Below are 15,256 nucleotides of genomic sequence, written 5' to 3' on the forward strand. Positions count from 1 at the left end.
CTTCAGTTATATAACCCTTTAAAACTTCTTAAACAAAGTGATTTGGTGGAAGAGCCTGATCTCATTTAACAGCGAGGGAGAATTCCCGTTGTACATGTTGGGGTTTAATTTTGTCCCTGGTTTAAATTTTAACTAAGGCTATTTTCACACCATACCGAATATCTGAAACAACAACAAGAACAAGTCGCTCACACACAGCAAACATCGACAACATCCTGCCGGAGCGATTGGTCGAGAGAATTTGGAGAAATAATCCGAATCCCAGTCATGAATATTTATATTTCTACTTATCCACTTCCGTCACGGTCTGAATACCTGTTTACACTGCACCAAAGTGTGGTACAGAACCTATCCGATATGTGACGCTCCACTTTCGAGATTGGCACGGCGCAGCTCCGCTCCGTTACAAAAATGGCGGCAAAATCACTGTTATTACGTGTAAACAGAATCCCTATCCGGTATGATTTTCGCGCCGGTGCAATGGAGAGGAGAAGTGTGACGTCAAGTTAACATGGTAGCACTATTTCTGGATGACAACAAAACCAACGATGATGGCGACGGAGAGGAGAACGGCAAAAAGAGAATGTTTATAATAACAAACAACAACTTTGCACGTGCATCACGCTATTTTGTACATTTCTTTGCCTTCGTTGCACCACTACGACATAGAACTTCCTAATTTCACGAGCCCCCTTTAATCATGGAGTAGGTGAACACAACACAATTATTGTCACTTTCTTTTTCTAAACTTAGATAACGATAGATACTGTCCCAGGGATAATTTTACCAAGATTTGCCAAATTAAATGAAATTGAATAAGATCGGTGAAGTTTGAAATAGTGCGAATAGTCTTTTAAGTGACTTTTTCGGTTTGTTGTCATCCAAAAATTTTGCTACCATGGCAACGTGACGTAACGTCTTCTCTCTATAGCTATCCAATATACTGATGTAAGCATACCCATACCCCAAGCACAGAAATTATAATATAAACCATGGTTAAATGAAACCACAACGTACGTACATATTACTTTTCCTTTTTTTAATTTGAGAATAATGCTTACGAAAGTTGTGATTTCCGTCCATTATGAATCCCTAATCTCTCCCCTCTTGACTGAAGGGTCATTTCCCGGCTCCTCCCCACCCTTACAAAGTTGCAAAGTGGTTAGATAAAGAACACAAAAAATAACATCACTGACCAAGTTTATTTCGTTAGATGAGCGAACCTTTCTCCTTACATACTTTAAAAGACAACATTGATTGCCTTAACTCCTGTTAAGATCGTTAAATTTTTAAGCAAGGAAAACTAATACGATTAAGAGACGGCTGGGTTCGCAGGCTATAAGACCGCAAGTTCCTGTCTAGCAAGGAGAGGGTGCCGGGCTTAAACTGATGTATTTCCCCGAGGAAGCAAGTTTGGTTACAACCAGTTTACTGAATTCCCACAATTGATGGTAGCTGTTCATTCTGAAAAGGAAATCATCTGGGCTAGAACTGGAACTGCTTCCGGCAAGCTGTACCATCTCGCCGATACCAGAAATGTAAGATCCGACAGCAAATACGTAAATATGGACTCCCAATCTCTTCAGTCTGTCGGCGTTCGGTACGGTCAAGTGCTTCTTTACATTTGATTGGCCGTCAGTGATAAGTAAAACATTCTTACGATCGGCAAAACGTCCACCTGAAACAAATAAAACATGCTATTTATTAGAGAGGCATTCATGGAAGTATGTCCTTCGCGTTGTTAGGTAACTAAACGCTGTGGCTATATACCCGGAAGCTTAGCCTGTTGACACACGTTTTTCTTTTCTTTTCTTTTTTTCTCAACAATTTGGCTGGTGCTCTAGGAACCACAACCAACTGTAGTAATTTTGTGAACTGAAGATAGAATACTTTCAAGACCTCAGTGAAAGGAATTTCGGGAAAATTTCCACCCACATAGTTTTCTGACTGGCAGGAATTTAGTCACAGCGAAACATATACCTGTAAGAGATTCCACAAACAGTTTCATGGCCTCTGCCAATCCTGCTTGAGTATTGGTGGAGCCAGAAGGGAACTGTATCATCGACAACTTTTGCTCCGCTGTAGAGTACGGTAAAAACTTGAAGTTCACTCTGGCTGAGGTGGAGAAGGTAACTGCAGCATACTTTACGTCATCCTTGTTTTTGACTGCTACTGCATTTGCACTCTTCATCATATTCTTGATTGCTGCCTTTCCTCTTTGAAATTCGCAGTTACCAACTGACCCGGAACCATCCATGACGATCACGTTATCAATAAGTAGGGTATCCGCTTGCCTCTTGCTGCGTTTATTCGTCGGGTTTATAAACAAAAAGTTAGTCATAAAATTATCTTCAGTGACTTCGATGGAAGGAACCTTTTGAAACTCTGGAAAAGAAAAACAAGACTAAAAATCAAGAGGACCAAGAAACAGTCCGAATAACTTTATAGTGAATTTGAAACGACTAAAAGGCAATGCGACTGAATTCATGCGATGGAATTTGCATTGGACTCACATACGACTTACTGTTATATAAAAAAGTTCTCGTTGGGACTCGTTACTGAGAAAAACTGTATCGTAATTAAGTTGATTTATCAGTAAATGGTTACATATAAGAACCAAGAGGCTAAAAAAGAATCTTAGACACTACTGAACTTGTCCTCAGGTTTTTCCAAGGCTGAGATATTGAAAACCGCGAGAAGGCCGCGGTGGGGACGAGAAGTCAGCTAAAGCTAGCACGAAAGTCACAACGCACGGCCTGGAAAAAAATGACTTACTCTCATAGAAAGGATCGTTTGGGTTAACAGGCAAATTGGTCACGGGTGCCGTTGTTGAGTTCCAAACGTGGGCTGAACTCTGCATATTGTAAAGAAAAACAAGGACGCACACCATGGTGGCAAGTCGAACCGTAAATTCTGACATCTTTGAACTTAGCTCCAAGCTTCCAGCTTACTGATGAATCTGAAGAAAGCTGTTGAGCGTTTAAAGAGAAGCGAGACATGTTTGTGTTAGGTGATTACTTCTTTTGCAGCTGATCACTCCTGCGAACGTGTTTTAGCTTATGAGGAACTGACCTGTTACAGTGTTTAGGGCGTTCGCGAAGCATTTTTAATTACTGCTACTTCCCAGTGTTCTTATCATTCTCATTTTTTTTTTCACCTTTTTGTTTTGCATTACACGCGACACGCGCCTTTTCTCGCGTGGGGTGATTTTCACGCCCGCTCGCGTTTCGCTCACTCTACTATCCCTGAGGAAAAATGGGGGACTACTCGTAGTCTAGCTATACAAAGACAGAAAAAAGTTTTATATTGCTTAAATATTGCTTTTTTAGAAAAATACTGTTACTTTGTCGTTTACAAGCAATTTATTTGTAAACGTTACGTTTCGCAGTGCATAAGAAGGAATAAGAAAAACAGAATGGCAGGCTTATTCTCGTCAAGATGGCTTGACCAAGTTTTAGCATGATCTTGCTCCTACTTTTATAAATCACTGAGAATATATAAAGAACTTAGAAAGGCCATTTTTGGCATTATTAATTTAGGTGGTTTCTGACCGACTCAGTTGCTTCAAAATTGATATTAAAGTCGCGTTACTCTCACAGAATGATTCGCTAACAACAACGCCAAGAATCTGAAATGTTATTGCGAAAAGCAGCGCAAATCTCCTAAAGTTAACCTAGATTCATGATCATCTCTGCCTGAACCACTTACCTGTTTTCTTGTTTTATTTCAGATCTCACTTCCTTTTTTAACGCCTGATGAAGAAGAGGCCTCTAACAGCTGCCTGCTACACCTGACTGAAAAACACTGCAAGTTGTTTGATTAAGTAATTCATCCAGAAACCTATTATAATGAAGATCTTTCATCTCTTGTGCAAATACAGCTTTTTCCAAAATGACAATATGTCAGAAATATAGAGTATGAGTTTTGTTTTAAGAGCCCGTTATCTTGAATGTTAACACCACTTGTCTTTCAGGTACATGCATGTAATATATCAAGGATGAGACGCAGTCTTTTACAAGAAGTAGTATGGAAAACCACTCAAGCGTGACTGGGTGGCAAGAGTCTGATTTTTCTCATACAAATCCTTCTAATTTTCGGGGCCGTTACAATTGCTACTTTTGAGATATAGGGCTGAAAATTTATAGGTTACCTAATGTTAATATGCTCTTTCAGCTCGTGCAAACACAATTTTTCAAAAGCGAACTGTTGTCGTGTTTACCGAAAGATGATCACGTGATCAACTAATACAAAAGGCCTATTTCTTCGTCTTCGCGCCGTTCGGAATTGCGAAAAAGTGGGATCAAGTTCCTTGCTAGCAGAACTTTATTTCCGGCATGCTTTTTACCTTGTACGACTCGTTCGCATGGCAAACACTCACGTCGCTTGGCTTGTTTATGTTCGCACGTATTGCGTGCCTATTGCAACTTCGAATCAAAACAAACGATCTCGAGTACTCTATTTGGGCGACGCCCAAATAATGAGTTTCCTAGTATATTTACTAAAAAGGTTGAAATGTCCATTTAAAGGGTAAGTGTTTTCCGAGGGACATTAACTTTGGCAGCCAAGATGTCTTACTCTCAAAACGCACGCTGTTAATATTTATCTTTCTAAATGAAAAGATTATTAGCAAATTGGTTATTTATCACCGTTAACACGTGGAATGTTGTAGAACCTTATAAACCTATTGATCGGATATTTATCAAACTTTCATTGAATTTCAATGTCAGCGCCGTAGCTAGTATGAGGCCAACCGAGGCACTCGCCTCGGTAAAATTTTGACGAATTTCGCCGATCATTTTTATTTTACATAAGCGATCATCGGATATTTTTAACGCATCATGATATTACAAAGAATTCAGCAATTCAGTCAATATACTATGAAAAAATTACCATATCATCGATCTCAAGGGGTTACGTACGTTAACTCAAATTTTTTTTTGAACAAATACTGATCAAAACCATTGGCGAGGTTAACGGTCACCCAGATTATGTAGCTTGTTTCTGATTATTGCTTTTTAAATTCCACTTAAATTAACTCGAAAAAAAGTTACCGAAAGGCCCAGAAAACGCTGCAAATCGCATTTCCGAGAGACTAAAGTTCAAAATTTCTCGGGGGGGGGGGGGGGGGGCATGCCCCCGAACCCCCCTAGCAACTCCCGCCTGCCTCGGTTGGCCGTTTGGTCTGGCTACGGCACTGAATGTATCTTTAAAATCGGGGTGATTAGTCCTGTGACATTACGCCCTCGTTTACTTTGAATCTCCTGGTTCAAACAGAAAAAAGAAAGCATATGTGTATCGAAGGCGTGTGGAAATAATCATTTGGTTGATCTACCGGGAGAGCTTATCAATATAAATCACTATAATTGGGTCGTGCGGCAAACCACGGCCTAGTGCCTCTCGCAACGCACACAGAATGAACAGCTACTGCAAAAATTACCGGCAAAGAGAAAATAGACCTATTTATTTTTCCAAGCGACTTCAATGGAACGCCTATTCTTTGTGCAAATTGAAGACAAGAAACGACAAATTCAATCTGAAAAAGAAACTAGGTATTTAGAATAGAAAGCAACAGTTGAAGCCGCAACTAAATCTTTAGGAATAACAGTTTTTATCCGACTGTGGAAACCTCAAGCGAACTCTATTTAACAAAATTAAAGTCAGACTTATGCATCAGTCAATTCCACCTGCGCCCAGCCCTTCCCCCGCGGCCCACTGCGGGGCATTTGCCCGCCATGTCAGTCCCGGGGGTGGGGTATTTGCAAATTTTGCACCGCTCGGGGGCCGGGCATTTGCCAACCCCGGGGCCATTCCCAAGCTTTTGAGACGCACGCGGTTTCCTATCAGAATACAACTATACAGTAAGTTTTACTGGAAAAAAAGCAGACTGGCTCATCTGTCAAGGACAGGAATAAATTGAAGAGGGTTCTAGAGGCATGCTTTCGATTTTATGCATGCATTTCTTCCTTGCTTATCAAGCCAGAATTACATAGCGAAAATAGGAGCTATCGATGTGAATCAACGTTTTTTGGTTAATGAATCAAATTTCTGTTGATATCATTTGAAGAACATCCTTTCATATTTATAAAACTATTAATAACATATAACTTAAAAGCGCTCTATTAATTTTAATGTCAATAATTTTATATCAATACTAAAACCATAAACTGGTGCATGTCGTCGCGGCGTGAAGTCTTAATTAGAATCCTAGCGCTATTACAAGGGAAGACGTTTATTGAAACAAAAAATCGTATATTAAAATGCTTAAAACGGCACTATTCGATTGTAGGATCAATGAAAAAAGGTTGCAGTAATGACGGAGGACGGGGCATTTGCCCTCTTTTTTCGTCCCCACCCCGTGGGATTCGGCAGCTCAAGAGTCCCCTCCCGCGGGAATTTGCCATCCAAGGTAAAAATGCTAATGCCCAGGGGTCAGCCCGGGGGGGGGGGGCTGGGCTCAGGTGGAACTGACTGATGCATTACTGTGATAGACAGGAGTATTTAGGCGAAAGAAGGAATAAAAAAGACAGAATTGCAGGCTTGTTCTCGTCAAGATGGTTTGACCAAATTTTAGCAAGATCGTGATCATACTGATGTATAGAAAAAGATAAGCATCGCTATATCAATGGTCCTGACTTACGAGTAAAATTGTTCGTGTTCTCAGTTGTAGCAAGAGTAATATCGCTTCCTCGGAATTATCACGTCTTTTCTCACTAACTCCAATTTATGGGCTGTGCCGTGTAGAAACTAATAAATCCGAGGCTTCGTGTTTGCACTGGAGGTGCTCTATGTACGAAATTTCCGATTGCGATGCCGCTACAGTAAAATACACTTTTACCGTGAAGGGATCGAATACTTGTACTGCAGAAACAAATTAAACATCATCGACGATACAATTCGAATTTTCGTTGGGCTAAAAAACGTTATATTGATCCACGGAAATTTCAATAAATGACCCTTTTTGTGCTTGTAATATTTCCTCATCTGCTAAGGTTATTTCGGGGGTATCAAAACTGTCAGGGGGCGTAAACATCACTAAAAATATCGAAATGTCCATTTAAAGGATAAGTGTTTTCCGAGGGATATCACGCTTGGATACAAGATGTGTCACCATTAAAAAGCACATTGTAAATATTTATCTTTCTAAATGAAAATGTTCTAGAACCTTAAAAGCCTATTGATCGAATACTTATGGAACTTTCATTGACTTTCAATATATCTTTAAAATCGGGGAGATTAGTCTTGTGACACCACAACCTTTGAAATCCCTACCCCTTTAATTTAAAGCAACGTATACCGGCCATGCAAGTATTATTGGAAGTTTTACTGCAGTTTCTGATGCTAGGTGCTTTATTGAAAGAGCCTACTAGAAAAAGCTTAAGATCCTCGGCAATAGTTTCCAACTTATTTGAAAATTCGTTAATGTATCAATACTTGAGTGAAGCCATTTAACACATCGAAGACCTTCCGCCGTTATGACGGCAAGTAAGTCAGAAAAATGAATCCTAACTTTCACAAGATTTACCGAAGCAAAATCAAATTAAAAACTTGGTAATAACATGACACTTATTAGAAAAAACTGTTTGAATGCAGAGGTCCACGCAACGCGTAAATAAAATTGACTGGCTCTTCTTGCCGCATCTCCAATTAAAGAAATACTGTAGCAAGACGTCACTTGATGTGTAAAACGAAACGAAACTGAATGCAAGGCTGACACTGCGGCAAAGGGCTGATTTTGTTAGCCGAAATATTGGCCCATAATGAATCAGCCCTTTGCCGTAGTGCCTTCTTGCATCCAGTTTTGTTTCATAAAACTTAATGTCTTTACATTATTTTTTACTACCTCTTATGAGAACTACAGAGTAATCACTCAGGATCCGAGTCCTTTTGTTTGTAACATCTTGCTCCTACTTTTATAAATCATTGAGAATAAAAAGAACTTAGAAAGGGGATTTTTGGCATTGTTAATTTAGGTGTTTTCGGACCTACTCAGGTGCTTCCAATTTGATGTTTAAGTCCCTTTACACAGAATGATTCGCTAACAAGAAAGCCAAGAATCTGAAATTTTATTGCGAAAAGCAGCGCAAATCTCCTAAAGTTGACCTAGATTCATGATCATCTCTGCCTGAACCACTTACCTATTTTCTTGTTTTAATTTCAGATCTCACTTCTTTTTTAACGCCTGACTGCTACACCTGACTGAAAAACACTGCAAATTGTTTGATTAAGTCATTCATCGAGAAACCTATTAGAATGAAGATCTTTCAACTCGTGCCAATATAGCTTTTTCCAAAATGACTATATGTCAGAAATATAGAGTATCAGCCTTGTTTTAAGAGCCGCCCGTTATCTTGAATGTAAACGTCTCTTGTCTTTCAGGTACATGCATGTAATATATCAAGCATGAGACGCAGTGTTTCATCACCAGATAAAACACTGAGAAGATAGCTGAAAATGCGACTTGCAGAGGAGTGCATATTTTTGACGAACTTCAAAATGATTTTAGAAGGAGAAATTAACGATTTGAAAGTTGACGAGTGCTATTTAAGTCCAATATGTAATATTACGTGCATTCAAATTTCTGTAATCAGTTTATCTTGCTACCTCAGTATACAGTATATAATATTCCATTTTCGCATATATATGCTCATGTGATTTGCACATTGTAAGTAATAAATTTATTTTTATTAAATTTATTATTATTCTTAATTCAAAATATAAATGCTCTAGGTCAATGGTCGATGTTGCTGGCGTAGATAGAGGGAGATTCTTACTAGGTAACGTGTATTAGTAAGAAAACGTTATGTTACCTTCGAGAGTCGAAGTATTAATGTACTTTTTAACTTTAATCTTTGTTTTGCCTTTATCTACCTTCGTAGGTCTCGTAGGTCTGGTTTGAGTGTTTTCACATGACGTCTCGACCGCCATAATGGTTTCTCAAAACGATAGGCTGATTTAGCAACAAAACGCGAACGTCATTTGACGACGCGGGAAAGCGCGCGAAAACGACTAAACTCGACTTCCGGTGCCCAATTTGTCGCTCTGCCATTGGTTAAGCCAGTTGTTTGATTTGCGCGCGCCGTCGTCAACTGACGTTCCCGTTCTGTTGCTAAATCAGCCTAATGAAACGGAAGCCATGTTGGTGTTCGAAACCAGTGCTGTGGGAGTTGGGGAATTGAACCCTGTTCTAAAATACTTTTTCCAGAAAACTTTCTTTTGTGCCACTGAAATAGCTGCTGGCCAGGAGTGAAAATACTCTATAATAATACCAAAGGAATAATGTTAAATATCAACTAACTAAATTTGCGACCATCTTGGAATAAGATGTTTAGTGCTAACCCGGGGGGGTACTCCTGGGAATTCGCTTAGTGAGGGTAAACCTGGGTGTGCCTGGTTCTCCAAATCCTGACCCTATTTCAGACCAAAACATGTCATTTTCCACACCCGTTTTCAGACCAGACCCCTAAAATCCATACCCGTTTTCAGACCTTGCCTTTAGGCAGTAAAGATGTCTTAATTACTTAGATTAGAGCGCAAACAAGAAATTTCTTCAAATGCCTTTCGAATTGACATGTCTCTATTTCTTTCTTATTCATTTGCAATTGAAAGGATAAATACGTTCATCCCGTAGTTCCCTCGGAAACCATAACCGATAATTCCAGACAAAATTATGGCAGAGTGTATACCCGTTTTCAGACCAAAAAGGCCCAAAAACCATACCCTTTTTGGGCGGCACATACCTATATGGCCAAGAGCCATGGCTCTTGATATGGCTTATAATCCCCCCACCCCCTCGGGAGTGTTAGTCGTTTCTTGTTTAGCATAGACTGATGCATATTCTTTTTACCACATAGCACATGCACGCTGAACATTCTTGTCACGAATTGATGGAAAACCTCAGCCCATAAGCGGCTTATGATGAACCAACAGAAATCACGATATTTTTACCTGGAGCCGTAATTTTTCATTGTTTTAAAGCTTTAAAACAATAAAAAAAATTTCACCAGATCCAATGCAGTGGCTATTCGTCATTTACACATCTCCAACAATACACCAGTGGTTATACACCAGTTGTTTGTCCCGTTTCTCTTGGGACGGTTGTGACACCCAAGAGAATTGAAAAACAAAGGTTATGCAAAACTTTGGGGACAAACAATGTGTATTAGACTATAGGAGATGTAAAATGGTGAATACGAATAAATACGCCTATGTTGCAAATGAACAAATCCACCACAAGCATTCTTGACAACCAACTGTTTGACGAGTTTTCGACGCGGTCTTTATAAGAAGGGCGGACTAGATACCAGCCGTACACTCCAGCCAGGTCTTCGAGGTCGCTGCTTAGTTAGCGCAATTCAAGTTTCATAGGATTTCTACACTACATCTGCATTTAGACGGTGAGAAGGTGTTATTAATTTATAGGTTTTACTCTAGCTCTTCCCCCCAAAAATGCCGACTTGAAACTAAAGTTGTAACAACTTGTTGGGGTTCGTCGATATAAAATCCCGAAGTGTGACCATTGAAATAAAAGCACTGAGCAATACTTTTTAAGGCTTATAATGTTTGCTATGTTGTACAAGTCATAAAACGTGCACGTGGTTCTAACTTTCGAAGCTGGATAAAAATTTTAAGCTGCGGCCATTCACACCCACCAGCTAAGCAGACCGGTGCAGCTCTGTTTGCTTTCGGTTTTTATGATTGTGGCTCTAAGAGCGATTCAAACGCAAGGACGGTAAGCTGCAATAGCGCAATTTTTTTCATCCAGGGTACTAATTAGGTTTTTGTAATTTTTACGCAATTTTAATCGGTAGCCTGAATTTACAGTACATTTCACAAAACTATTGACAAACGATTTCCGAAATTCTGGTCATTTCATTACGTAGTTTTTCACTATCAACGAAGTTGCAAAGCTGTGAATTTCAGGTGCAAGGATGTTGGAAAGTTGCGACGTTCGAACCATTCAGTGTAGGTGGTTTGGCAATTTGGTATTTTCAATATCTACAAGTGGTTATTTGTAAGATAAGCAATAAAGTTACAAACATAGAGACCACGCAGGTCGACAAGCAGCTGCGTAAGGTGTCCAGGTTCCACTATCTGCATTAGATCCTAATTGCAACTTTGAGGCCAAGCTAAAAGGAAACCGGCGTGTAGTTATTCTGTTACTTAGGGCTTTCAAATGAAGATCAATAAACAAAATTATTAAAATTCAAGTAACTTATGGCAAGCCGATGATTTATTAAACTTTTTAACCGTTACTATCTTGCTGTATCAAAGTTCAGGGTCGGCTCTTAATTCAACGACAGTTTAATGTCAGTCCAGTTTTATAGAATGTTCTGTCTTTATCTCATAGGATATGTCTACTGAACAGAAGCAGAAGTACACCAAACAAATACCTTTCATTTGTGAAGTCATTTACAAGCCGGTAGAAGGTGAAACTAAGGGGCTTTCCGACGTTCGTAACATCACCGTCGTTCAAAATGACTCAGACACCTACAAAGTGAAAGTCTACAACGTCGAATCAGAGATTCACATGTTCACTATTATTCCCGATTCTGTGAATTGCGATCCTGGAGAGCAGAAGCCGACAGGAGATATGTGGACGCCTTGGTGTGATAATCAGCAAGCGCTTGAAGAAGGCCATTGCATCCGCATTACGCTTTCAAAGAAGAGGGAGGATGACCACGTGTACCAGTTGTTCCAGTCAGGCCGGAATTTTCGGCGGTGTAAATGGGGCTTGAATTATCTCGTTTTCTCCGGCAATTTCCACACAAATATTTTCTTACCACCAAAAAAATGTTCACTCGTATGTTAAAGCTGATGATCCAAATCGCTTCTTTTTTCTCTTCAAAACACATTTGCTCTAACCCGCTCCAAAACTTTCTCAATCGCTAAAACAGCCAAAGCTTAGTCGGCTAGGTAACTGGTACACATATCCCGAAATGCATGTAACTCGGCCGGGATCTCAACGCCAACAGCGATCCATGTGCCACCCATTATTATTATTGTTATTGTTGTTGTTGTTGTCGATGATGATACTTATTATTGGGTTTACTTGTCCTCCGACCACCAATTTCAAGTTTATTACAAAGTGCGACAGCTTTTTTTATTACAAAGTACGATGGTCTGTTATTACAAAGTGCGACAGCTTTTTTATTACAAAGTGCGACAGGTATTGCAAAGTGCGACAGTACTCTGTATCTTTCAAACAGGCAATTTTGTATCAGCTTTTACAACGAATTAGGCCTTTTTCAGACAATCAATTATGTAATTTGTTAACTTAATATAGCTTTCTTAGACGTTGCTGCGACTCAAACAAATTATTTCCAGAAAGGTAATTACGAAGTGTTGTCGGGCGTCTCAAACTTGTCTCATAGCGTTTAAAATCATTAATTATTGTTATAATGAGGTTTTTTGGCAATTATATATTTCTGTACTCTAGAACGTGAGAAAGTCGAGAAAGGATAGGTCCTCAACTTTTATTTATATGCTTTATTCAGTCAAGTCATCTGTAAGGCTTTCTGTGCATAAAAATATCGAAAAATATCTAACAATATCTAAAAACAACATTTAATCTTGACAACAAATGAGACACAGCTGATACCGGCGAGAAAACTATAGCTTCTTATGCTGATTAATATGTTCCCTCGGAAGAGAAAATTACATTGATTCACAGTTCAGCTTGCGACGGATACATAGTCATTAATGACTCATTAATATGCTATTATCTCGCAGTCCTAACCCAAACCACGTACGCCGATCATTTTTCTCAATTTACAATACAATAAACACGTGCTAACTAAAGCCAAGACTTAACATTGCAAAACCAGGAGCCTGAGAAATACATCAATACGTACTGATTAGTATCGATCAAATGTGAACTTGACGTCTTCGACGCTGGAGCCAGTGATAAGCAGCTTGTACTCTTCTGTACCCTTCTTGATGTTGTGATCACCTTGGATGTGAGCACGAAGCCAACCATGTTGATGGTTTTGTAGACATTCTAGCCTGACTGGAGCAACTGGTACACATGGTCACTCTCCGATTTCTTTGAAAGTGTAATGCGGATGTAATGGCCTTTTTCAAGAGCTTGCTGGTTATCACAACAAGGCGTCCACATATCTCCTGTCGGCTTCTGCTCTCCAGGATGGCATGTCACAGAATCGGGAACAGAAGCGAACATAAGTAGGTTGAGTTTGATCGTCCGGGTGAACGTAGTCCTGAATAGGACTGTTGTTGTTAACAGTGACTGACGTTTCGACAACCTGGGCTGAGTTGCTCAAAGCATGGTTAGCTTTAACCATTGGTTAAGCAGTATCAAAACCAAGTGAGTTGTATCACGTCAGTTGAGGGTATTATACTCTCGTTATTGATCTGATTGGTCAATTACGTCGCGATGTTATTGGTCGTCTGTAAGTTAAGCCGTGATGTTATTGGCTATAAAGACTCGTAATCAGTAATTGGTGCTTTTCGATCCGTCTTTTGTCATAGTTAAACAGTCGTCTATTGTTGGTCAAATTGTCAGTTCTTCAGTCGTTCTCTCGTAGTTAGTTTTGCTTGATCCCGTCAATAAGTCGTTTGTACGGCGCTGGTAACTGTTGGCTACGATTCAGTGGAGTTTGTTCTAAGTTAGTAAACCAGCATTCTAAAGTAAGACGTTGATAGTAGTCTGTAGAATACGTTATATATGTCGCAGAGTCCCAGTCAATTCGATGTTTCGTCTGTAAATGGTGCTCAGCAATGTGATCGTTGATGTCACCATTCCTCGTCGCTAGTTTGTGTTCGGTCAGTCGCGTGCTTAGGTTTCTGCCGGTTTCACGGTTTTCAGCGAACATGCAAATCTTTGATTCGACGTTGTAGGCTTTTACTTTGTAGGTGTCCGAGTCATTTTGGACGACGCTGATGTTGCGTACCTTAGTTATAGCCGGAATTAATTTTGATTTCACGAACTCTTCGCTTCACGTTTTCTTCCTTCCTTCCCTTGATACAACGCGAACTCGCTTAAACCTTCCCATCAATCATAGCGCAAACAAGAGAAGCGGCTGGGTACAAGTCTGAAACAACTATGTATTTGGCTACTCGAACTTTTCGAACATTATGAGCCCCGGAATCACAGTAAAAAACAGCGGTTAAAACCATTGCGAAACAGCCTGAATGTAAGTCGCACGAAGTTTGACGTGCGAGATTTCTGGACATGGCATCTAATATCTCACATATAAGTATAAAAAGCCTTTTCCGTTGTCTTTTTGTTCTTTTTGTTTTTTGGTTTGAGAAAAAAGTTCTTTGGATACCTCGAGGAAGTAACCTTATCCCAGTTGGCCGTCAAGTTAGAAAGTCGATTTAGCTATAATTATGATGATGTTTTTGCGATTTAGCGTCGGAACTTAAAAAACACTCATTTTGATACGTACAATAGAACTTTAAACGTGCTTCACACTAAGTTTTCACACATTTCTTTGCCGACAATGCACGCCAACTACGAGAAAATGGATAGTTTCAGGTTTTATAGAGGACATGTAAGGGAAGTAATTCTGATTGACGACTGTTTCAGCTGAAGGTCAAGTGATCAAAAAAGTGTGCGGTAGACGTTTCATAAAATGTATAAGGTGGGCTCTCTTAATTTCGCCTTAACAAGAATAGATCCTGATCTCATTTAACAGCGAGGGGGAATTCCCGTTGTACATGTTGGATTTATTTTTGTCCCTGGTTCAAATTTTAACTAAGGCTATGTTTACACTATACCGAATATCTTTTTGTGCCGGTACACAACTGGAACAAGTCGCTCACACACAGCAAACATCGACAACATCGTGCCGGAGCGATTGGTCGAGAGAGTTTGGAGAAATAATCCGAATCCCAGTCATGAATATTTATATTTCTACTTATCCACTTCCGTCACGGTCTGAATACCTGTTCACACTGCACCAAAGTGTGGTACAGAACCTATCCGATATGTGACACTCCACTTTCGAGATTGGCACAGCGCAGCTTCGCTCCGTTACAAAAATGGCGACAAAATCACTGTTATTACAAGTGAACAGAATCCCTATCCGGTATGATATTGTCGCCGGTGCAATAGAGAGGAGAAGTGTGACGTCAAGTTACCATGGTAGCAATATTTCTGGATGACAACAAAACCAACGACGATGGCGACGGCGAGGAGAACGGCAAAAAGAAAATGTTTATAAATAACAAACAACAACTTTGCACGTGCATCACGCTATTTTGTACATTTCTTTGCCGTCGTTGCACCACTACGACA

At 39.8% G+C, this 15,256-nt stretch overlaps 1 protein-coding gene across 3 annotated transcripts in view; it reads right to left on the reverse strand.

The window, feature by feature from the left end:
- Positions 1-1,183: 1,183 nt before the first annotated feature.
- Positions 1,184-15,256, reverse strand: part of LOC140922114 (collagen alpha-1(VI) chain-like) — a 34,017-nt gene continuing 19,944 nt past the window's right edge. The window contains exons 1-4 of one of the 3 annotated variants that reach the window (XM_073372133.1): positions 8,136-8,237; positions 2,776-2,969; positions 1,981-2,385; positions 1,184-1,678 (exon numbers count right to left, since the gene is read on the reverse strand). In XM_073372133.1, the coding sequence (XP_073228234.1) occupies positions 1,359-1,678; positions 1,981-2,385; positions 2,776-2,920 (870 nt within the window). In that variant the 5' untranslated portion in view covers positions 2,921-2,969; positions 8,136-8,237 and the 3' untranslated portion in view covers positions 1,184-1,358. Of the gene's footprint in view, positions 1,679-1,980; positions 2,386-2,775; positions 2,970-3,708; positions 3,785-8,135; positions 8,238-15,256 lie in introns of those variants that run through there. The other 2 variants (XM_073372134.1, XM_073372136.1) reach the window with 2 other exon arrangements.

This window comes from Porites lutea, chromosome 12 (genome assembly GCF_958299795.1).
Source record: "Porites lutea chromosome 12, jaPorLute2.1, whole genome shotgun sequence".
Taxonomy (NCBI): Eukaryota; Metazoa; Cnidaria; class Anthozoa; order Scleractinia; family Poritidae; genus Porites; species Porites lutea.